The sequence below is a fragment of the Cyprinodon tularosa genome, unplaced genomic scaffold, assembly GCF_016077235.1.
Source record: "Cyprinodon tularosa strain WSP-4 unplaced genomic scaffold, ASM1607723v1 ctg52, whole genome shotgun sequence".
NCBI lineage: Eukaryota > Metazoa > Chordata > Actinopteri > Cyprinodontiformes > Cyprinodontidae > Cyprinodon > Cyprinodon tularosa.
The window spans coordinates 243225-267901 of record NW_024039252.1 but is presented as its reverse complement, the minus strand read 5'-3'; the positions used below and the strand labels follow the sequence as shown (position 1 = coordinate 267901).

The window sequence follows — 24677 nt, the reverse complement described above, 5'->3', positions numbered from 1 at the left end:
TTGCTGATATGACAAATGCCCAGTTTGGGGACAGGTTTGGAGAGCATCTTTAATGTGTTTCTGTTCTTTGTGTTTCCTTGTTGTAAGATTCTGATGTCTGAAAGTTTGTGTTCCAGTGGGTGGTGTGAGCCAATGTGACTTATTTTAATGAATATTGACTTGCAGGTAAAGATTTTTCAAAACCTTGTTCATGAGCCTTTTTTTTTTAGTAATTACATTATTTTTATTCTAATGGGGAAGGAAAAATATTCATTCAATTTATCCTGAAAAATCAACCACTTGTGAAACAAGATACACAACCCATAACATGTAAAATAGTTTATTTTTGTAAATGTTTCTAAATTCAATTCCACAAAATCCAAACCTCATACTCTGTACACTTCAAAAGGCATTTTCAAAAATAAACGACAATAAAAGAAGGAAAAAAAACAAAAAAACAAAATGAAGAAATTCTCAACTACTTTACACGACCAAGAAAATGTAGCACAAACACACTGGCAGGATGTCGTATCATACAAGAGAAGAAAAATATCCAAGAAACAATTTTGTTACAACCATTCATTGAGAAAATATATACAATTGAGTTTTCAGAAAGTTAAAAAAATACATGCCATATACATTACAAGTTCTAAGACTGTCTGCAAAATTTTACAGTCGACTTGAAATTGTGCACGCAAAAACTCGTCTGTTTCTAAGCCTGTGACTTGTGAAGTGTCAGTATATAAGAAATATTTCTGATTAAGCAGAACGCTGTTTCTGTCCCAGGAGAAGGTAGAACAACCTTCTGTTCCGCATACAATTCTCTCTGTCACACACTGGTTCATCTACATTATAAGATTAGATGTTTGCACCTTTTCCCCCCAAAATGTAAAGTAAAAACACTTTGCTGCTTTTATTCATGATAAAAAGTTAAAAAGCTGTTTTGTTTTTTTTGTTTTTTTTTTTCTTTTTTGCTGGGGATGGGTGGGTGGGGATTAACTCCTAATTCACAGTTCTTTAAAATCGGACCTGATTAACAGCAGACAGATCACAATGATCTTACTCTCTGAAGTCTCTTGTTTTTATAAATTCTGTAACCAATAACTCGTTTGTCAACAAAAATATTTCTTTCGAGTGGTCAAAGTATGTGTAAGTCACAAAAAAAAAAAAAAATCACTACGCTACAATACCTTACTTTTAATACAACAAAAATACTTTGTGAATTATTGTGGTTATTTTACAAATTCTGTACAGAATAATCATAATATATACTCTCAAACTGAAATAACGTCCATCTTAAATAAATTTCAATGACAAATAAAAACAAAAACAGTTTTAAAAACACCCAAACATCAAGAAGGTTAAGGTAGTATTTGGTCGGTTATTCCTATAGTTTTCTTTATATACATTTGTACAAAAGTAACAGCATGTCTTCTTCAATCTTCAGAAACAATAGCCTTCTTTACCTCAATCTCGTCATTTTGGAGAATAAAATTCACTCACTCAGTAATAAATACAAAAAAAAAAAAACTCTCAAAATCCACACAAATCACATGACGGAGACCTATGATACAGCTGACTCATGGAATCAAGTATTTAAACGTTTTTCTGTGTGTATGTTTTTGTTTCTTTTCTTTTTTTGTTTCGTTTTTTTTTCCTCCTTTTTTTTTTTTTTTTAGTGCAAGTTAATATTCCCTTCACGGTATTCATTGCTGTACATTCCTCATTCAGTGATGTCTACATTTAGTCTAACGGCATACATTATTATATAACAAAAGGGCCTGCCCTTAGTTAGCAGTAAGGCCGCACCCTGCACAGTGCTTTCTCATTCGCTGGTGGATTCTGCACCCCCCCATGTACACCACAGATAAACTAGCAGATACATACAAACAGATGGAGGCTCTGCGTTTCCACTAAAGCCTCTTCTACATATGGCACGAGTCACATCCTGCTACCGTGTTGGATTTTTTTCTTTTCCACCCCATGATCCTGATGAACTAACCTTTAACCCTTCTCTTTTGTTAAAACGCCTTCAGTGTGGAGGGGTGGAGTTATGCCCCCCCCCCCACTCGCCCAAGTGAGGAATGGTTTAGATGTTTAGCTCAGTTTATCCACTTCCTGCACTCAGGAGCTCGGCAATGGCAAGCAATCTTGTGCTGGCCTTCAATGGCGTCGAACTGATAGTCAAAACACAGCTGAAAAATAAAGGTGGAACATATGATCTGTTTAAACTCTGCCAATTATGAACGTTTATTTAGAGTCTGTTGACACACCCACCTCCTCTCCTTTTTCGACCCTTCGAATGCAGCTGATGATGATTTTGTAGCCTCTTTCAAAGGTGACCACCTCCGCCACACAGTTGGGGGCACAGGAATGATTGATGTATCTGAAGCAGAAAACAGAAAATTGTGAGGTTTTTTCTTCCTTATGCTAACCTTTTTTTTAAAGAGCAGTTCTGAAACCTGTTTTCAGTGTTGAGCTGTGGAAACATTGGTTTATGTTGGTATGTAGAGGATTGCACCACTCCAATCACATATACCCACAACCAGATGTAGTAAGACGAGTCACTAATACCCCATTTACACTACCCTTTTGAAACCCTGCTGAGATCGGTCTGAGCACGATAACAGAGAAAACTGATGAGTGTAAATGGCACAAAAAACTGTTCGGACCGTGCCAGACACAACCCAACCAGACTAAACTGGTACTCGATCATCAGTACGGCTCAGCGCGGTTCAGATCTGGCATGGTTCTAAGATAACAAAGAGCCAAGGAGGAGACCGCCTCATCTCCATAATCATGAAAATTCAGAGATTCATAAAACTACAAGCTTCCCTACATTGCCACATGATTTCCAGTGATGATTCTGCTTTGCAGTGTGAGGAACCTCAACATTTGGTCGTTGTTTTCTGTGTCTGTAAGCCCTGATTAGACTATCAATTTTTCGTATCCACTTCCCAAAATCCCAGTCTGTCAATTAAATTTACCAAAGGTTGCCTTCTTCAGCTGATGCTCCGCAAACAACAAAATATCACAAAATAATCAAACTTCCTGAATGTTACGGGCGCCGCCGTGTTGATTTGCTTGTTTCCGTCTAGAGAGCAGTAGTACCGCAGGTCGTCACTAGGAGGCGAGGAACCGTGCTAGAGTGATGTGTAAATGGTTGTAAGGAACCAAGACCGGAACGGATCCAAGTTCAGTCAGAACTCAGAGGTTAGTGTAAACGGGGCTTAAGAGTGTGAGAAGCAAACGTAGAATGATCTAGAAACGGCTTCCTTAAATACGGTCATTTGGGGCCGGTTACAAGCATCTCTGATTTAACACACCTGAGTCAAATAATCAGTTAGACATCCAGACTGCAGGCTGAGGTCATCCAGAAATCTGATTCAGATGCGGAAGCAGAGACGTGACATCAAGGGCCGAAGCTGAAGCTACGATCATTTTAACAACTGTTTTACGAACATTCGGATGATAATTTTTCCCAGAACGTTTTATTCAACCCAACATTCCTGAGCAGAACGAGATGCTCAGATTGCAGCCTGTGTTCTACCAGCCTGATGGGAGCCTTTCTCAGCTGTTGCACGGAAACAGAGTTCAGATCCCTCCATCCAGATTAAATGTATAACATTTACAGTTTGGGACCTGAAACAAACCAGCTTACCAGAACAAACCAATAAACCCTTGTTTACTGATAAAGCTTCCTGTTGTTTGAGTGTACCAATGCTATAGCTTATCCATTTAATTAACAATAATGGTCTCTTTTTTTTTTTCCTAATTCAGAAAAAAAACAAGTAGAAATGTCGAACTAAAAACAAAATGAACAAAAACACAGGCGTGAAAATAATAGACATAATTGGATGAATTCCAGACCTTGCCAGCCCGCCACTTTGAGTGGCATCCACGACATGTTCGCTGTCGATGCGGAACATGAACACCGCTCGGTTCTGTGAGGCAATATAAAGGAAAATCTTACTTTCAATTGAAAATTAAGACAAAAGCTGCTTTATTGTGTCTTTGTTTTATTTCTTACCTGAGATCTGTAAACCTTGGTCTTCCTGATGGCAACCTCATTTCGGAGGACAGTTCCATTGTACTCAATCACCATGGTTTGTTTTTCGATGTCTCTAGCAGCAAACAGCCCAAGGCCCTGTGCAGAAAGCATCATTTAATGGATTCCAATGAGAATCAACAACAATAAAACTGGGGTTATGCATGCATTCATTCAAATTTGTTAATGTCACAAACTTATATCTTTACATCTACAGTAAGTTTGATACAATAATGTGGACTGGCAACTGCAGAAAGCCCTGTTATACCAGCATGCTAACACATAGAACAAGAAACTGGAGAAATCAAAGATCAACTAATAATATTTCCATCGCTTTATTCAGATTTAAACATAATGTTCATTTTTCATTGGTTTTAACCAACTACTGAAATCCCCAACCTTGTTAAATCCACACCTTCTTATAAGCTAGTAGTAAATAATCTAAGGGCTTTATTTTAATCTCCTTATCAATGAAAGAACAGACCTAATGTAAAAACCAAGGTTGACAGGTTGAGTATTTAATAAATAAAAAAGATATATTTTAGGAGTAAATTATTGTAAAACAAGATTAACCTATTGGGATTGCTTAAACCATATTATGGAACATCTGAAGGCTCTAAATCTAGACGAGTAAAAAAAATATTATTCATACACCAGAATTCATTTGTATATGCTTTCATTTGTTATTTACATTTTAAACAGTGTATATTTTCATAAGTGAATCAATAGTGATGATGGTTACAGGTCCAGCAATTGGTCAAAGGCGCTGACTGCTTGGTTATGTTGCATTTGCAGTTAAATCAGCTTTTTTTTTTTTTGATCTTTAGAAATCCAGTAAATCAGCAGCTTGAATGAAGGGAGGTTTACTCACCTGGATGCGGGAGCGAGCCAGATAGACATTACTCCTCCACTCGCTCTTCATCCAGCGGTACTGGGAGGACCTCGGGTGCACTACTGGAGTCTTGCTATGAGGGACACCACCTTCTCCTTGGGCCACGTTCTGATTTGACCTGGCACTGCTGCTCGACACAACCTGTGGTTGAGGCCTACATTTTAAAGCAAAATGACAAAAAAGGACAAATCAGATTCTGCCTTGTTGACAGCATCCTGTAAACGTTTCTTCTGTTCATAGATATTTCTTTCATGCTTACTAGACATTCAATTACTTTGGCAAACTTTTTTTTTTTTCAACCAATGGCTAATATTGTTTTTTTGAGCTTCTGCTAGATGGTAGCAGATACATCACCATTACCACAGCAGCTAATAGGAATAAGAAATAGATTTAAGATTTCATCCAAATATTTTGACGCATTTAATCACAATGATGAAAAAAATGAGTTTGCTATTTCTTCCTTTCTGCAGTCGGAGGCCAATAAACACAATTTCTGCTCTAAAAGTAAAATACATCCTTTGAGCAGATTTCTGTTCATTGTTAGCACTGAATAGAATAGAATAGAATAGAATAATCTTTTATTGCCCCACAGTGGGGAAATTCAAGTGTTTACAGCAGCAAAAACATTCTAGAAAAAATTGTCACACAAATGTGAACCTTATAAAAATTTATAAGAATAACATAATAGTGAAGAGTTAAAAGATAAACAATAAAATACTGTACTGTAAAATGTTTTAACACTTGAAACTGTGCACCTGGAGAATAAAACAACCAATATACAGACAGCTATGGACATTTTTACAGTAATGGATATTTGAAAAGAGCAGGAACATCAGAGATGTGCAAAAAGACAATGGCAAAAGTAATGTATCCGATTCTGCACCTTTGGCCTCATCTTATATGCACTACTCTAAATAGTAGTGCAAGTCTCACATTCTTACAGACTCAATTTTATGTTTAACAAAATGTATAATTCTCCCAGTCTTAGACAACAGACCTAAAAGCTAACTTCACTCGGCTACCTTATGACCAGCGTTGTGTGGGAGGAGCTTGTTCTCGGCTCTGCGCGTGCACACCCAGCTGGATTGAACATGAGAGGTAATTCCACCAGAGGGTTGCGGCCATAGCGGAAGGAGTAGCTGCTGCAGGCCTCCACCCCTGGGAGCTGCAGCAAAAAAAAATAAAAAAATAAAAATGAAATTTAGACACTCGTCGGCAAACGGATATTTTAAAACAACAGGAATCAAACTAGAGCAACAAACCGATTCAGTGATTCTGGTGACTGCTGGGACTGTGAGTCCAAACAGATCTTCTCCTTTCAGATAAACGGGAAAGAGCCTCAGAGTGCCCGTCTCTGCACGTTTCTCAGCAACTGGACCAAGCACTTTATCCCAAACTCCTATTTTAAAAAGGCAAATAAACACAAGCTGCTAAGCAAAGAAACCAACTCCCCGCAAGACAAGCAGAATTATCCTCCCTTTACCTTTAGGAGAGGTGTCGGTCAGGATCAAGTCTTGGTAGCCTTGCTCAACGACTCTGATCATGAACTCTGGAAGCCCGTCATTGTCTTCAACTGAACAGACATAGCGGCAACGGCGGTTGCCATGGCGCATGCTCCAGTAGATACGACAGGCCTCGTAGCCCACGGGAAAGATGGTGGTAGATGAGTGGAAGGCGGACATCTGTAACGGGGTGAGCTGTCCTATTGCGTGCAGCACCAGGCTTCCCACTCTGAACGTGTAGCCCAACTCGGGCTGTTGAACGGCAGTGGCAATCTGTCGCACTTCGTCTCGTTGAACATAGACACGTCGGAACACAGCGAAGCAGCGCAGCTCGTGCTCCAAGGCCTGCCCTGCTGTTCCCCGGGGCCTGTGGGCGTGACAGAGCATAGTCTTGTCTTTGAAGAAAGTGCACTGAGCCTGCAGAGCGCAGGTAAAATGGTAGACGTTAGTACAGCGCAGGCGGTGGCAGCCGCTGGTGGCGCCGGTCTGCTGGCAGTAGGCGCAGCGGATGCTCTGACCACGACGCAGCGCCAACTCCACGTTGATGAGGGCACCAGCTTGCGTCTCATACACCTCGGTTGACCACAGCGCACAGTTTAGGTGAACCCACACATCAAGGTCTAGATTTAGCAGCCTGGCCGGGCCATCGGTGATCCCATCACCAAACTGGTGGCAGAAACAGCACCGCCTCTTATCTTTGAGAGAAGACGGAGGGCGCAGCGATGCTCCTAGTTTCTTTAGAAGCTCATCGATCTTATCTTCCTCTGGCAGCTGCGAATTCATTCTCGAAGGCATAACCACCTGAACAGTCCACTTTCTCCAGCGGAGTCCCTTCTGTCTCTTCCCCTGGTGCCAGCCGTCATGCGACCTCGGCCGGGCTTTGAGCTTCACCGTCACTTTGAGGGCATCGGATTTGGACTCAGCTTTGGGTGTTTCTCCGGCTGTAGGGAAGGGGATGGGAGGAGTGGAAGGGGGGGACTGTTTGGGCTGCAGCTGGGCGAGGCAGTGAACGTCCAGGGAGGACATGTTGTTACTGTACTGATGCTGAGTTTTGCAGAAACTCTCACTTTGCTCAGAAGCGGGGAGAAGCGACATGGACTCCTAAAAACATCAGACCAAATATGGTTAACATTTTCCCATCTGAACTGAGTGTGTTTATAATTTACAGGTTAGATCTGTACCCACCTTTGTTTCTGTGGTTGATCGGGACTGATGTGATGATGAGGAACAGTAGAGAAGAAAACAGCCCTGACTGCAGAAGACTAGGTTTTCATCTGATCTCAAACGGCTCTCATATTCCTAATGATAAGAAACAATAAGAAATTTAACTGGTTAAATTCAGCATATACCACCTAAAAACTAATGAAATGCAGACCTGAAATGGCTTGCCTTACCCTGTCAGAAGACCTGAGACTGATTTAACTGCAGAGGGGAGGATTTATGATATAAGGTATGTTCAGTATTACTGCAGTGATGCTGGCCTTCACTATGAAAGCAGCTAATAATTTATATTCAATGGTCAATAAACCTGCCCTTGAACCATCTCCATTCAACACTAGAAAACATTTCTAAATCAATATGAAGCAGCCTGATATTACGCATTTTTTCTGAGCTGAGATCTCAATTAAGTGTCTGGTTTCCAGCAGCATGAATTACCAGCCCGCCGAGCGTTGCTGATTTCAAAAGAAAGGGAGACATGTTTTCAACTTATCAGCAAAAGGGGAAGGACGAAAATCCTGTGAAGGTTTTCAAACATCACTTCTTAAATAAAAGCGGCATCAAAAGTTAGAAAAACACCAAAACACAGAACAAGGACGATGGTTTGTTCTTGACAAACCAGGCTTTTTTTTGTTAATGCAAGATGAGAGCAAACATCTTCTGCTCTGTGTGTTCGGTACCTTCACGTGAGCAGGGAGATCTTTGATGGATTTCTGGACTCCATTTCCCAAAACCACCACTTTACAGTGGCAGCACCAGTGGGGTTTACATCCAGGGCTGGCAGGGATCTTATGGTCAGGTCCTCGAGCTACAGCAGCACCTGAGGCAACAAATGTCCATTTTTAAAATGTACTTTGACATTAATAACAATATTCATTGAATTGTTCTGTAACGATACATAGGATTATTGGCATGAGGGTCATCAACAGCATCCGTTATTTTTACAAGCTAGATCCAGATTATCAAGTTTGAATTTTGTGTAAATAATGTTTAATCTCACAGAGTTAAACTTCAGATATTATTCAGAAGTCAGCAGAGGAACCAAACCTCTGCAGCCTGAAGAAAGCTTCTGGTTCCATCTTGGCCCGTTTAAACCAGCTGGTTTTCTGGTAGTGGCCCAGCTTTTATGTACAATAAACACATTATTACTCATTAAGGTTGGAACCTATTCATGAGCCTAATGATAACCTTCTATATCCAATAAAAATAGCAGGCGGATGATTTGTGTGATTGTTGTGTAAATCCTCTTAGTCAAATTGTTATTATCAGACGAAAGAAGACTGGTTAGTTTAGAAATGTGACGAAAGAAATGGACCAGTTGAGCTGTTTTAGTCATACAGAAAAATTTAAAACTTTTTTTATGCATATATTGATAGAGCTGCACTCAGAAATATGGAAAGATTCATACAGCATCTTGTAGAATGAAAGGGAGCCACTTACAACTTATAGGCGCCCCAGAACCCACAGTCCTCAATTAACTGTTAGACTGGAGGACGCTGGAACAGCAGAGTTATGGTCGACCGCGGCCATGACATACAGATCAACATCTTATGACTAGACTGACATTTACAGCTGCCTTTATGACAACCAGAACGCTGTCTGCATGGTCAGAGGAGCTGAAAACTGACCTATCCTGCCACAGTCTGAGGATGAAAGTTTTAAAAGCGTCAAGATGACCCACGGTGGACTGAATTACGTTCCATGTAACCGTAAAGCAGACATACAGATCCTATTAGTGACTGTGACTCAGTGGGTAGAGCAGTCATCTAACTATTAAAAGGTTTAGGGTTCTTCACCTGTTCACGTGTTGGTGGACCTTTAAGCAACGCACTTAGCCCAAAGTTTCCCACTGATTTGAGTATCAGTGTGCGAATGTGTGATTGGCTGATTGTGGCTGCTGTGTTAAGACTTTGGTCAGTATGACCAGTATGTCAGCATGGAATAGAGCTAAATAACTTCAGTGCATTTACCATTAACGAGCTGATTATTGATGAAAGGAGGACATTAAGACTTTCCAATTGAAACTTTTGAATGTATATTAAATATGCTTAACAATCATGCCTGCTGCAAAAACAGCATGAGTTCAAACATTTCTAATAAGAGGAGCGGCCAATTCTCCTTCATCAGTCATCAAAGGACCTTCTATTGCAACAACAGTAGTAAGCTGGAAGAGAAGTTATACAGTTATAAACTGATGTAGATGTTTAAGATGATCCCTCAGTAAAACCCCTGTTTAATCTGTTTACCTCCCTTACCTGGGCTATTAGGATGGAAATGGAAAGGATGTGCCTGCTGCTGCTGCATCATTCCCTGTGGACCAACGGGCCGCATCATCTGTCCAGGCCGACCGTGGAGCACTGCGTGGTCTCCCTGTCCGTGGAAGAACATGGGAGGCCGCTGCTCCATACCATGGGGACCCATCCTCTGACCCATAGACATAGGAGGCCTGTCAGGCGTGCTGCTGACCTCATAGCTGCTGGGGATCTTCACACAAAGGAGCTCTGAAATGGCAGCTACTACGCCTGTGATGTTCTACGAGAGAGAGGCACATACAATCTTTATTACAAACGGTCAACCAGAAGATTGCCCATTGAACTCTATCGTCTCTGAAGCCCAATTATGAGCGTTTGGTTTGTAGTCATCCTGCTAGCAGATTATGACTACTGCAGATTTGAAGTGATGATGCAAAAGAAGGGGAAAACTGCATTTCTGGCAGCAGCCATCCAGTCAGTTTACCTCCGCTGCAGCTGGTCTCAGTGTGATAGCAACAGAAACCAGCCCTTGTTTGGAGTCATTAGACATGGGGCCAAAGGGGGAGCCGAAGAACATCGAAGGTTCAGTCTTGATGTCCTGCAGTTTGACCTCTGACCCTGAGGGGTTTAAGAAAACAACACCAGAGAAGAACATGAATGAATAAAACATTGCTGCGTTCAGATAAGGAACAAAGTGCAACATTTGGCCTTAAACCCTCAGTGATAAAACTACCTGTGGAATTCTAATGAATTCTGTGTGACTGATTGAATTATGGAGGAGGGTGTGGGTGTTTACCTTTCCCATCAGGGGCAGGGAGCATGGGGAGAACAGGAGACAAGCATGGAGAAGGCGGCTCTTCCTTCACCAGAGACAGGTCTGGGTAACGGCTGATCTCCATGCCAACTACGCTCTCAGGAGAAGAGGAGGGGACAAAGCTATCCGGTGAATCCCTGTCCTTGCAAGGCTCCTGTCCTCTGTTACTGTTATATAAAATAAAGTACAACAGTCAAAAACCACACAGCTGGAATAAATAATCCACATATAAATGACTTTTTAATCCATTACCTGAGCTCCTCCTGGTTGTTATGAGGCGGAGTAGGAAGAGAAGCTGGAACATCTACAGTTTTTGGTCCCTGAGCGATGGCGCGGGCTAACAGATCCTCCTCAGCTCTGAATGGGACATGCAGCGGCTTCGGCACCAGACCTTTGGAGACTAATTTACGGAAAAATAACTTCCATTAGGTAACAACAGCATACACATTGTTGAAATAGTTTACTAAATCTTCTGGATCATTTTTGGAAGAAATAAAAACATTTGATGATTTGTACGTTATTTCCCAAGGCTTCTAATTGAATTCTTCTGTATTTTGAAATGAACTTCAGTATATAGTATACATATTTTCATGATAAAACACAGAAGTACATAACTTGAAAGTAGAAGAACCATAACAGGTTTCTAAAATATTTTTTTGAGAATAAAAATCTACAAAAATGTGTGCATGTATGCAGCCCAGTTTCCTTGATTTATTTTGGTCCCTCTATTAGCAGATAAGAGTCTAACTGGGTTCAACTTAACCTCAGTATAAATTCCACATCTACCAAATCACCAGGAAAACATTGTTTACCTAAGCTAGCAGAAGTAGCCAAGATGTGGTAACTGTAGAAACTGTAAAGAGCAGCAGTTCAGATTGGAGAAACTGGTCTTTATTGAAGAATTAAAAAAGGAGGCGACTGAAAAAGGAAAGCAAATGGAAATGCTGTTCTTCAGTTTGCTACAAGCTATGGTAGGAAAACCAAGCAAGCATGATTTTTTTTAAGGTCAAAATGGAAGATAGCAGGAGTTAAGCAAAACAAACAGAGCACATAAACATGAAGCATAACTCTCAGAGAATCAGGCTTTGATGAGCTTTGCCTTCAGCAGGTAAAAGCAAGCTGGCCAGAGTTAATAAGGAGAAATAAGAGACGCTTCTGGATGAAAAGCTATCAAAGGCTACCAGAGACTGAGCTATGGTTTACCCTCAGCAAGATAATAGCTCTAAACATACAGCCACAGAAAGGTTTATCAACTGTTTCACAAACTAGAAGAACAAGTTTCTCTTAGTTAGTAGAAACATACAAATAAAAACTGCTCAACTTTTTCAACAGATTTTCACAACAGCTTTATACTTTTTCTTCTTCTTCAAAATCTTGCACTGCTTCAGTAAATAAATACATTGAAGATCGCAGGTAAATGTCGAAGACATGACTGCTAAACGCTCACCCATGGCAGCAGCTTTAGTAGCCAGCTCTTCAGTAGTAGCAAAGCCGTTGATCATTTTCTGTCGATTCACAGGTGGTGGGGTTGGAGGGAGAGACGCTGGTGGTGTTGGTGGATTGCTCAGGTTATTCTGCTGCAGAGTCAGAACCAATGATAAGTAAGCAAACATTTTAATATTGAGAACTAAACACAAACTCTGATATTGAAAAAAAAATTCTCACCTTATAAGCCAACTGGGAGTAATAATCAGAGACTCCATCCAGTGAGGCACTGCCGAAAGTACCGGATAAAAGGTTTTCTCCATTGAGCTGCCCGCTGCCGTACGGAGCAAAGTGGGCAAAGTTCACTCCAATCAATGGCTCCATGAGGGGCAGCAAGGAAAGCTGCTGTGTGAAGATAGAGCAACAACAATTGGGAGGCTGATGATAGGAATGGGAATCAGAAGGCTTGTTTTTTTTTGTTTTTTTAAGAATGAATAAATTAAATTATCAAATTTAATTTCAGGGCGTCATGGCTGTACACCATAATCATCCAAATTCGTTACTTTGGCTAATTAATTACTTAAACTTAGATATGAAATTCAATCGCAGAGACAAATCAACTTTTTGAGCATTTTCTGATTTATTAAGATGTAATTTTAACATCTACACCCAAGAGGTGCATCAATTCTTCTATAGATATTTTAGCTGTTTGAGAACAAAGTGAAACGAAGAGAGAAAATAATCTTACTTGTTTGATTTGAGTCATAACGGTGTCAGGACCTGAATGTATCAGCTGCCTGTCATCTTCTTTCTTCCTCTTTTTGTAGCGGGAAGCAGGCTTCTCCCCTCCCTTCGGAGGCCTCTTGTTCCTCCCTTTCTTCTTGTCTTGCTCTGGGAGCAGAGAGCTGGGGAACTCAGAGGTTCCATCAGAGAAAGCCTGAAGGTAGAGAAAAGGTTGCATGAAATGTTTTGGTGAAACCTAAAGCTGATCTGTTATGTTTGGATTCCTGACTGCCTCGGAGTGACTGTTTACCACCACGTCATTGATCTACGAACACAAACACTAACCCCGTTGCTGTCTATGGAGCTCTGCCTCAGCAGGGTTTTGCAGTCTGAGGGTTCCTCCTCTTCAGAGCGAAGGCCGTCGTCTGCCCTCTGCTGGGACAGTCCAGGTGGAGGAGTGCTCTTGTTCTTCAGCAGGTGTTTCAGCAGTTCATTGCCAGCCTCTCCCTTGTTTGGACTTTGTCCAGCAGGGAAAGGCGACATGTTCCCTTTGTTTCTCTCTTCCTTCACAGAGTTCATGTCTGAGTTGATGGGCCCTTCGTTCGGCCCTTGGCATTCGGTGGCATCAGTCTGCTCTAGCTTGATGTTACTGAGGATTCTCTCGTGCTCCTGAGCCTGGGTCCTTGACGCGTCTGATGCTGAAGTGGGTTGTCCACACTGTCCTCCAGAAAGTTGCCTCTCAAGCTCTGAATGACTTGGTGTCGATGACCCCAGTAAAGGAGACCGGGACAGGTCCTGCTCTCCAAAGAGGTGTGTGTTTCTGGTTGGTGTGGAGGAGGTGTCAGAGACGCAAGGCGTGAGAGGAGCTGTGAGGTCTGAGTGTGGAGTTGATGGGGTCTTGACTGAATCAGCGTCATCGTCTTTCTTCTTTTTGCGGCTCCTTTTCTTTTTCCCTTTCTCATCGGGAATGATGTTGGAATACAGCTGTATAAGCGACTGGCCCGAGCCTGGGAAGTTGGATGGCAGAGGAGTGGCAGAATCGCCCCCAAAAGGAGGACCCTCTCCGGGCATCTGAGGCATCATTCCTGGTCCACCAAACTGCCGAGGCCTCGGTTGAGCGTGTGGAAAGTTAGGTCCTTGTACAGCAACACCGTCGGGCCCTAAACCTGGCCCCATATCAGGGGGCATCATCCCATTGCCCATCATAGGTCTTCTGTCAGCCTGAATGAAGGTTCCAGGCAGGGAGCCCATGCTACGCTGCATGCCCTGGTGCTGGGGGAACATTGGTCCAAGTTGTTGTGGTTGCTGCAGAGGGGCCCTCTGAGGTTGCATGAAGTCTTGCGGTAGCTCCGAATTAAAAAACGGCATCTGAGTGAGAGGTGCGTCTGGTGCCATCATCCCTTGCTGCTCCATTTCCATACGATGCTTCAGAGCTCTTTGACGCTCCACTTCCTGCATGAGCTGCACTCTCTGCCTCTCCTGCTGCTCCCTTAGCCTCTCCCTTCTCTCGCGCTCCTGGAAACCTTCGCTAAAGGGGTTGTTGTCATCAAACTTCACACCGCTCGCCTGCATGGGTTTAACTGCGCCTGGCGGGGTGGGTGGGGCCTGGGGCTCAACAGGCATCTGTGGGTGCTGAGGGATGTTACCCACTGGCATTTGAAGGGGCTGAGCTGAACCTGGAGCAGGAGCCTGAGGCGGCATCATGGGAGGCATCCCTGGTCCACCCATAGGCATAGGAGCACCAGGATGCCAGCCAGGCGGAGGGTTTGGCATTCGTGGCGGTGCGTTTGGTTGGCCAGGGTGAAGAGGCATCTGCATCACGGGGTTCATGGGAGGCTGGACCATAGGCTGCCCACCAGGAACCATTGCATGATTGCCTGTTCCTGGGTGAATAGCAGGCATGATCGGTGTCAGGTTGTTCTGCTGCTGTTTCACTCTGTACTCCTCGATGAGCTCAGCGTGCTCCTTCTGCTGCTTGCGAATCTGATGAAAAATAAAAATGGTCTCATCAATACCAGCAAATATATAGGGCTGCTACACATTTCCATCTATAAATAACTAAACCCCAAATCAAATATGTTTTCTGTAAATTTGGGGCCGTTTCAAGTATAAATATATTTATTAACACAACAAATATTGTTAATTTTAAAGAATCTAAGTACAATAAGTGAGACAAATCTCACTATTTGACTTGATAAACAGAATAAACCTGCACAAACTACAGGGTGGACAAATATTTGGTTGACAGACAGGTATATTTTGGACAGGAAGACATAGAAAAGGAGGTACAGTTTAAAAATAGATAGAAGAAAGACTGATGACTTAATAGATAATTGGACTTAATAAATGAATGAACAGAACGAAAAATATATGAAAGTTTAGGCAAAATCAGCAATAAATATATCAGAAAAGACTGAACCTGAGAACGTGCACAGAGAGACAGGCTGATAAAAAGTCTGATAGATTAACTGGAAGTAGGCATTGAGGAATTGATACATGACTGATGGACAGATGAGTTTATGTAAAACCAAAAAAACAAAAGAATGGTCAGAAATGGAAGTCGGGAGTTTTTCCAGTAGAGGAAACAAAAGAAGAAAGTTGGGCACTTTTTTTATACCACAGAAACTTAAACATGATTATATCAAATGCTGCATTTTTTATAATTTACAGGCTATGCAGAAATCCTGTGGGTTGCATATGTAAGTGCAATTGTTTTTTACTGTTAGATAATTATAGGAATCATTACTTTATATGGATGTTTTAAATCACCAGATAACAGTAGAGATACTGTATGGTTTAAATTATTCTGTGTGGATGTTTTATAGGTTTGACAGGAAAGAATATAGATGTTACAGATGAATGGCTTCTTTAAAAGAAATCCCCTCTCAGCTGCTAAATCTTTGCTTAGAGATCATATTCATAGTTTGGTGCTGCCTGCATGCAAAAGGTCAACACATAGTTCAGTAGTGGAGCTCAACAAGCCGAGCATTTACCTGCTCCAGTTGCTTCTGCACTACACCCTGCTGCTCTGTGACATGTTTGAGCTGCTCAGCGTCCTCCTCTGGGAACTCTCTGCCTGCTTTCTTAGCAGTTCTTTGCTTGGCAGACAGGGCTTTCTTAGACTTCCTTTGAGCTCCGATCTTTTCTTCTAGAAACTTCTGCTGCATTTGAAGTAGTTGCTGAGTCTCCTGTAGCCACTCTTCATACTGAGCCCTCTGAGGATTGTCTGAGAGAAGAAAGATGGCTGTTATCTTTGCAAACTTTACTGCATAAAAAACAAATTTATTTTAATTTACAGTCACAACAGATCTTCAGAAAAACGATCCTGCAGAAAAGGAAAAAAAAAGTTTTGGAAAACTTACTGACAAATCCTGGTCCGAAGTTGGGAGGATTTGGTCTTTGTACTTGGGTCAGTTTTCCATCCTGACAAAAAGATTAAAGACATTATTACACAGTAATCTAAAACATTTGACGGTTTCATTAAAAAGCTGTTAGTTACCGGTCCAACAACTTGTGGAGGGATTGGTGTGCTTTCAGGACAAGGTGGAGCGGGACCTGGTGGAAATCTGGGAAGCAGAAAGATTACCACAAAAAGTTTCTTAATGTTCATATTTATGGTGCAGGAGAATGAAGTGTTATTTGGTATAAAGCACCAATAATTATTTAACTATGAATATTTCCGGTGTGGCACTAAAAAGTCTTCACCTGTTCATCACCATCGGAGCCATCCCCATGTTGTTCTGCACCATGACTTTATTGATACCTTTTAAGGCAACCATCTTGGCCTTCATAATGGGGTCGGTGATTGCATCAAAATCTGTCAAACACAAACAAAACACGGTCAGACAGAAATCACTTTACTCAACATGGAATCTCAGAGCGGGTCGGCCAGCGGAGCCTACCAATGTTAGGGAAGAAGGCGTCACTGGAACGCTGGCGAATCATAGCTTGCATCTGACGCTGCTGCTGTTGCTCTTGCCTTTCCTGGTCAAGGAGGTCCTGCAGCAGGAGAGGCTGCTCCTCCAGCAGAAGAGGACGCTGTTGCTGGCTGTGCTGACCCAGATTCTGGTTTAACGCCGTCTGCTGGGCTTGACTCAGGCCAGTCTGGTCTACAGCTGCAGTAAGTCCAACCTGTTGGTCTGCTCCAAAGCCAGAAGCAGACAGCTGCTCTGCAGCGCCTGTGTCAGCTATTGTTTGACTCACTGTAAGTACAGAGGTATGCTGATTATCACTGTCCGGGTTCTGCTGGGCCATAGGGTTACCTCCCTGACTGACGGACTCCATGATAGGATTTAATGACTGCTCCTCAGGCTGCTGTTTAATGAGTAGACTAGAAAGGACTGGAGTGGAATCGGACAGCATTCCCTGCTGGTTTGAGGGGTTTTCAGCTAGTTGTTGATCTCCCACTTCAGGTGGCCCCTGACAGTCTTTGACCTCCGTCTTAATTTCCTGATCTAGTGCCAAAGAATCAGAGCTGTGACTCCCTGGGACTTCCGGCTTAAGCTCAGATGTGGAATGCTCCCCTGTGGACTCTGACTTTGACAGGGCAGATGCTGCGCTGGATGAGGGCTCGGTTTCAGGGCTTGCACTTTTAGGAATGTCTGCTGCTTCGGGGTTATCCTCCATGGGATCACTGAGATCCAGCTCTTCATTGAACAAGTCTTTCTTGATATCATCCAGGTCAGGGTCTGTGTACGCAATAATGTCAAATTTACCGGATGTCAGAAAGTCGTCTAGGTGTAGGTCGTTCGTCTCGAGATCCAGGTCTTTGCTGTCCTCTGGATCCAAGTTTAGGTTTTCCAAATCAGCATCAACCAGATCCTTCACCTCCACATCCTCAAGATCTTTGACAGCAGAGTCTTCTGCATCGAGTTTCTCCTCCACTGCTTCACTGTTGGCCATAGAACCAGCCTCCGACTGCCCAGCAGGGGGCGTAGAGAGGATGATGGATGAGGTCATGTTTTGGGTCTCATTTGAAGCAGGTTGGCTCATTGATCTCATTAGAGGAGCTTGTTTGATGGGACTCATTCCTGGCATCTGGGTTTGCTGATGAAGATTGTCCAAACTGGCAGACAGGTGTAAGTGGCCAGTCTGACCAGTAAGAGGGTCCACCATTTTAGGGCCCTGATTCAAAGCGAACCTGGAGTCATGTGGTCCAGGAAAGCTTGGGAGCCTCTGACCATGCAGGTTTGGATCCATGTTGCCTCCTTGCATGGCAGCAGGTGGAAACGGCATGCGTGGCCTGTTTTCTGCAGCTCTGTGCCGTAGCTCGATGAAATGCTGACCCATGATGTTGTGCTGCTGCATCGGCACACTGCGTGGTGGGTAGTGATGAGGCATTCCCATGGGGTTTCCTCCCATGCCTTTTGCCATCTCAGCAGGCATGGTCATCCTCATCTGTGGAGGGACGTCCTGCATAGGGTGCTCTCCTCTAAGGAAGAACTCTTGAGGGCCATGAGGTTCTAAAGCTCCAGGTGGAAATCCAAACCTGTGGAAGAAAGGACATTGTAAGCTTTGCATCACATTCGGCACATTTTAAAAATGATAACTGTAAATCAAACCTTGGTCCCTGATGCCTAAAATTAGGATCTCCAGGATGTGGTGCCCGCTGGATTTGGCCATCATTAGGAAAGCAGACTCTCTGATCCCCTGGAAAGTTTCCAGGAAACCTTATTGGCCCTCTCATGGGTCCTTGTCCAGGATATGGTGGAGGCGGCCGGTTGAACATTTCACCCTGTTGACCAGGACCCTCGTGGGGCCAGGGTCGTGGTGTTCCTGGGGTTATGTTGGCAGCAGGATCCTGAGGGCCCCTTTCCTGTCTGTTGGCAGTCCTCTGTTGCTGCTGTTTGAGGATTAGCTCTCTGATTCGTTGTCGCTATAGAGTTGATAAAAATAAATATGATTATTAGGATATCTAATTTTTAAAGGATTTTTTTATGCTTATATTACATTATCATTATCATAATAATTATTATTCTTATTTATTCTTGGAATCCAAACCAAGTCTTCATCTTCAACATTTATTCAGACAAGAAAAAATCCATTCTAATGTGGCAAGCCTAACAATTGCTTCGAGATAAAAGATTCTTATTTTATTCACTTTCTACTAGCTAGAAGTTCATATCAAAAATAAAAATAAACTTTTTTTCGGGACAGTGGCACAGGATGTAGAGGTTTGTCCTAGTGTCACAGCTAGCCTGGAGCTACAATATAGAGTACTGCACTAAGCACAGCATCTTGAGGTTACTACCTCTACATAACAACTATTACAAAACAACTGGCGTTAGCAAGAGCCACCAGAAGGAGGCATTTCTTGTCCTACTATAGCAAGAGTAAAAAAACAAAACTAAACTGGGATTTAACTTGAAGAAAAAGAGAGCAAGATGGAGCTTTTTTAGCTACAGAAACTCTGGCTTGGTTTGCAGTTAACACATTTTATGATAAAAAATAAAAATAAAAAAATAAAAAAAAAGACCTCATGCCCACTGTTAGGCATGGTTGAAGTTAAGTGATGGTATGGGCCTTTTTGTTATCCGAAGGCCAAGGAAATGTTATAAGGCATAGCATCTATTATGGTTCTCTATGGAAGAAAGAATGAACATGTGTGAAAGAGTCCTACTGAATCATGCTCTGACTTGTGAAATGTTTTGCAATTTTATTACCACGTATGCTTTACAAAGTTTTAAAAGAAAAATTACCAAATGGAAATGTTGAATACATGTTTTAAAATGACAAATTGTTTAATACGTTGAGAAGATGCAATTAAGATTTCTATACTAACTCATTATCTCCATACATAGCTATTTATGAGGAAACCTTAAGAGCTGCATGGTCAAAATGAAAACGAGCAAAAAAGATGAAGAGTCAGCCTATTTACCCTGATAATTGTAAATAAGACAACTGTACAACACTAAGAGCAGATGTTCTAAGTAGGAAATAAAGGGACCAAAGGACTATTCCTGGATGGGTTCAGCTTTGGGGTACCTGTTTTAGTCTCTCCTCTGTCTCAGCCAAAACAGCACATGCAGCTTCAGAAGAAGGAGCAGGCATCTGTGGGTTGTTTGGCATTTGTGTGGGATCTTGAGGGCCCAATCCGTTGTTCCCCAATGTTGTAGGATCCATAATTTCCATTTTCTCTCCTGGCTGCGGACAAGGTGCCATAGATGCTTGGTCAAAAGGGTCGTGGCCAGGGGTCTGACTGGGTCTAGTCGAAGGCGACTGGCTAAAGCCGTCTTCTGAAACTCCGGGGTGTTTTGGTGTAAGAGACTCTGGATGAGGGAAGTGGTCTTGAAGCCTGGTTTGAGGTGGTGAGAATGGGTCTCCTGGTCTCACCATAAGCCTGTTATGCACATCAGGACCTGGTCTTGGGGTCCCTGGAGGTTGGGCGTAAGGGTCATTAACCATTGTTCTGTGTGTCCCTGGCTGTGAAAACATGTCATTGCTCCCTGTTCTAGATGGCCCAGGTGGACTAGTGAATGGCTCTACTGGACCCCTTTGGGTCCCTGGTGACTTAGAGAATCTTTCCCCCAAAGAGGGTCTAGGAGTACCAGGTGGATGGCCAAAAGGATCTATTGAGTGGGAAGGGGATATCCTTTGTCCAACGTGGGGCTTATGAGCAAACTGGTTTATCCCACTGGGACGAGGAGTAGCAGGAGCGGATGAGTAGGGGTCCGAAGATGGATTAGGAGAGCCTGACTGACCATAGTCGTCATGTGGACGTGGTGTACCTGGCGGTCGAGCATAAGGTTCAAAAAATGGCCGAGATTGAATACCATGTTCATTAAGGGATCGCTGGTTTCCTGGGGACTGAGAAAACAGGTCAGGACCTGGTTTATTGGGACCAGAGGGGTGGGCAAAGGGGTCATAAGTAAAACGATCTGGCCTGGGAGTGGACGGTGCGTGCGCATAAGGATTTCTAGACATCTGAGGAACTGGTCCTGACTGAGGAAAAGAGTGCCCTTGAGGGTGATGCTGGCCCATTCTAGGTGGACTGGTGAAGCTCTCATTTGCTGATGGTCTTGGGGTGTGCGGAGGATGTGCATACGGGTCATTTGGCTGATTTTGGGAATATCTGTCCGTGGGATGTTGTCCTTGTCGGCTGAAGGTATCCTGAGCTTGAGGAGGGGGCATTGGTGTTTTAAATAGGGGAACAGAGCCAGACTCGTTACTTCCAGGTATAGGGGCCATTAGGGGCCTGGAGTATGGGTCAGACAAAATCATTCTGTTCTGAGCAATGCGCTGATAGGCTTCATTTCTTATCATGGGCCTTGAGTATGGGTCTCTGCCAGGAGAACCCATTGGAGATCTTCCTTGAGCTGCTTGACTGCCCCTAGGTGGGCCCATGGGCTTCAGGAAAGGATCCATTTCTCCTGTTGGTCTTGGTGTGTCAGGAGGTTTGGCATAAGGGTCACTGGACACTGATGTTGGAGAACCAAAAGATTCATGAGCTGGAGAAGGTCTTCCTCGGTCCTGCTGTTCCATCAAAGAGGTGGGCGACTTTCCAGACTCCACAGACATTCTACGGCATGCATTTGGTCCAAGAGGTGGTGGTCTTGGGGTCCCAACCATTTTGGCATATGGATCCCATGGAGAAGATGGTCCTGAACCGGAGGAACCTGGTGAAAAAACTTGTGGAGACTGAGGCTGAGACGATGGACCAGATGGAGGGGGAGGGGGTGGTCGGACAAAAACATCTTCTGAAGGACAAGATGTAGGAGTTGCTTGCATCTGTGGCCTTGCAAAGGTTTCTTTTGAGTTAAACTGCTGTATTGGGGAGGAGCTGCCATTACTGGGCTGAGATGCTGGACTCTGGTTACCACTGTTTGAACCATCTCCCTCAGACTGGCTGGTTGTCTGCTGTTGATGTTGTTGCTGCTGTTGTTGCTGCAGTTGCTCATTTTTAACTTGCTCTAATTTCTGAGTGGCTTCGATCTTGGCCTGTTGTTTGCTCTTCTGTCTCATTTGCTGTCAAGACAGAACACAAAGAGATAGACAGAGATTAGATATCAACAAAGAAGAAAAATCTATTCTCATGCCAAGAATGAACTGGACCTACTAACCACCAATGTCATCACGGTTAATGCGAAGGATAGTGCAGTTGTTTAGGAAGCGTTAATAAACGACCACTTCTTAGCTGTCTCTATATAAAGTGGACCTGGCGCTGCATTCTCTGACTTCATTGCATACACTCTTACCTGTCTAAACTTCCACTCTTGTTCATGCTCTGACTCTTTTGGTTTCAAAGGGTCTTTAAACAGGAGATCTGTGTCTAGTGGTATGTTGGGATCAAACACCTCAGGGGGATGTTGCTGTGGATGATGCCTCTTCACCGTCTCATTCGACATCTGGACTTTGTTGATGCGCAGGGCTGCTCGGTTATCTCTTGCCTTTTGCTAAACAGCAAAATGAATAACAATGACACAGAACACAGGAGTCATTTAGGTATTTCATAACCAACTCTGAATTAAATCTATGATGGATATGTTTCAATTTCTAAAAGTGGGCATTTGTGCATCTTAAACCAAAGTTTTCAGTGCAATGAAATAGTAACTTTAGATACATTATGTCTAACATTACTGTTGTAAAGAGTGACTTTTTCTTTAGATGAAAAAACATTGCTTCATATTCATGCTACCAAGGGGCTTTAAACAAACCAGAGCCGTTTTTTAATAGCCATAGTTAATCTTTTTAACATTTCACAATGCAGACATTTCTGCAGTATGGTGAGTCTTGATAAATGTGTGTGTGTGCCCCTGTCTATTCATAGATATTGGTTTTGACTACAGCATTTTCCGGGCTATAGAACACACCTCACTATAAGCCGCGGCCACAAATTGTTTTGAAAAAAAATTGTACATATTAAACTAGTACATATCATAAGTCGTAAGAGTTTCGTAAGAGGTTCTACTGAAAGACGGGGATTCAACGGCTCTTTATTTCAGCTCTGCAGGAGTTGAGCTCAGTCTCTTCATTGGTTCGGCAGCTTTAATACGGCAAATAAATGTCAAAATGTGTGAATTCAGAACATTTGTTCTCCACCGTGCCTCCTGCTAGCATGTTTTTGTACTAAATGAAAATTAGCCCCCTATTCTTTCATTTCCAAATTTGACTTCTCCCTCTGGTAATAAAGAAAAACCCACAGAAAAGTCTCACCTTTTTATAAGCTGCATGGTTCGAAGCATGGGAAAAAATAGTGGCTTATAGTCCGGAAAATACGTTTTTTATGGACTTTACACTAACAGCTGCACAATATACCCTTTGCAATATGTTCTCCAACAATTTGAAAAGGAATTCTGAGACAGGTTTTATTAGCAGCCACTTGAATTCACTTTGCATGCCAATAATCTATTTAACTCGTAGGCTGAACGTCACACATGGAGCACAGTGACCAAGATAATAAAGGTGGCAAAGGCATGGAGGATGCAGCATTTCTTGCAATGACCGAGGCATACATGTGTTTGCCGGCTCGTTAGCGCATTCAGCAGCCACGCATTGAGATCACATGAAGTGCATGCATTGTGTTCACTCCATGTGTTACCCATTGTTAATGTCTTGTTTGAGTTGTTGATAAATGTTTCTTATTTCTTTAATTTAAAAACCTTTTGTTATCTCTGTCATTTTGCTCATGTAAATGGAGGAAGAGAAACCAATATCTGCCTGGAGAATCATCCCCACGAAAAAACAACAACAAAAAAACACACAAAGAACAAAAAAAAGGCAGTATATCAGGAATCTGTTGAGCTGTCAAAATAGACAGTAGCGTCCTTAAAGGAACCGTTTTTGGTCGAGTTTAGGAGAAATGTCTGCGGTTCTCACAGTTATAGCAAATAAGAGAGCAGAAAAGGTAAACGTTTTATTTCTGATCATATATTTTCAAAAAGGACCATTTGCAATTTCACAGAATACCAAGAAACAACAGCTCTCAGGATGTCATTGTTTTTTAATATTCAGTTGTAAAATGACCGCTCATGACTAATTAGCATCATATCTAATGTTGCAAAATCAATGTGAATGAATGATCCAACCCTCAGCCATAATCTTCCGGCACTGCCACAGATTATGGAAGGGGGGGGGGACTCCAGGCATTAAAAGCCAGTGTCCTCTATGTTTGAAATAAGAGTCTGGTTTACACACCTGGCTAAAATTAATAGTTTGTTAGACCTATGCACAATCTGATGGATTCAACCATGTAGATCAGCTGTTAGTGCATAGTCACATGTAAAATATGCAGGATTGCGGCTGTAAAGGACTTGATCTAAACGTCCTTAGACGATTATAAAAATGTACACCAAACCCACCGTTATCAAGGTTATAGTTAGTCTGAAATAAATGGTGAATATAGCAAATAACTATAATAGCAGGTTAAAGTAGAACAATCAGATAAAATTAATTAAAACATATTATAAAAATGTATAAATGCTGAAACTTTGGGGTTTATTTCCTAAGGTAAGCATCTAAAAGGTTTATGAGGTTTAAAGTCTCAGCAGAACCAGATGCTTAATAGCTGTTCAACAAAGATTCTAGTATGATGGAAAAATGTATGTATGAACATCACAACTAGAAATATCTAGCACTGTAGTATCCTTTCAGGCGTTAGCCTGTGTTATACAGTAAACTTTCAAAAAGCAGGAAGCTGGATACGAGTGTCTGAGGGATCTTACCACATATGGGGCCCTGTCCTGTGAGCTAGCTTTCCTCCAAAGTTTAGCAATTTGCTTAACTCTTGTAGACCAATCTGTTGGAAGAACAGAAAATATCATCATCTCCTGGGCATGTTTACATTGTGGAATTTCAATGACAGCTCAATGAAAAGAAAGCTGAGACG

At 42.5% G+C, this 24677-nt stretch overlaps 1 protein-coding gene across 13 annotated transcripts in view; it reads right to left on the bottom strand.

Annotated features, from left to right (window-relative positions):
• Positions 1-303: 303 nt before the first annotated feature.
• kmt2cb (lysine (K)-specific methyltransferase 2Cb) overlaps positions 304-24677 on the bottom strand; it is a 93173-nt gene continuing 68799 nt past the window's right edge. For 10 of the 13 annotated variants that reach the window (XM_038303782.1, XM_038303784.1, XM_038303777.1 and 7 more), the window contains 27 exons: positions 24514-24587; positions 22048-22245; positions 19838-21817; positions 18415-18728; positions 16756-18341; positions 16559-16670; positions 16353-16419; positions 16216-16276; positions 15847-16079; positions 13199-14836; positions 12879-13067; positions 12371-12535; positions 12153-12282; positions 10958-11105; positions 10688-10872; positions 10376-10509; positions 9895-10171; positions 8320-8459; positions 7607-7720; positions 6403-7522; positions 6182-6318; positions 5942-6084; positions 4899-5073; positions 4010-4126; positions 3850-3923; positions 2257-2365; positions 304-2174 (listed from right to left, as the gene is read on the bottom strand). In XM_038303782.1, the coding sequence (XP_038159710.1) occupies positions 2082-2174; positions 2257-2365; positions 3850-3923; positions 4010-4126; positions 4899-5073; positions 5942-6084; positions 6182-6318; positions 6403-7522; positions 7607-7720; positions 8320-8459; positions 9895-10171; positions 10376-10509; positions 10688-10872; positions 10958-11105; positions 12153-12282; positions 12371-12535; positions 12879-13067; positions 13199-14836; positions 15847-16079; positions 16216-16276; positions 16353-16419; positions 16559-16670; positions 16756-18341; positions 18415-18728; positions 19838-21817; positions 22048-22245; positions 24514-24587 (9713 nt within the window). In that variant the 3' untranslated portion in view covers positions 304-2081. The remainder of the gene's footprint in view (positions 2175-2256; positions 2366-3849; positions 3924-4009; positions 4127-4898; positions 5074-5941; positions 6085-6181; positions 6319-6402; positions 7523-7606; positions 7721-8319; positions 8460-9894; positions 10172-10375; positions 10510-10687; positions 10873-10957; positions 11106-12152; positions 12283-12370; positions 12536-12878; positions 13068-13198; positions 14837-15846; positions 16080-16215; positions 16277-16352; positions 16420-16558; positions 16671-16755; positions 18342-18414; positions 18729-19837; positions 21818-22047; positions 22246-24513; positions 24588-24677) is intronic. The other 3 variants (XM_038303780.1, XM_038303779.1, XM_038303786.1) reach the window with 3 other exon arrangements.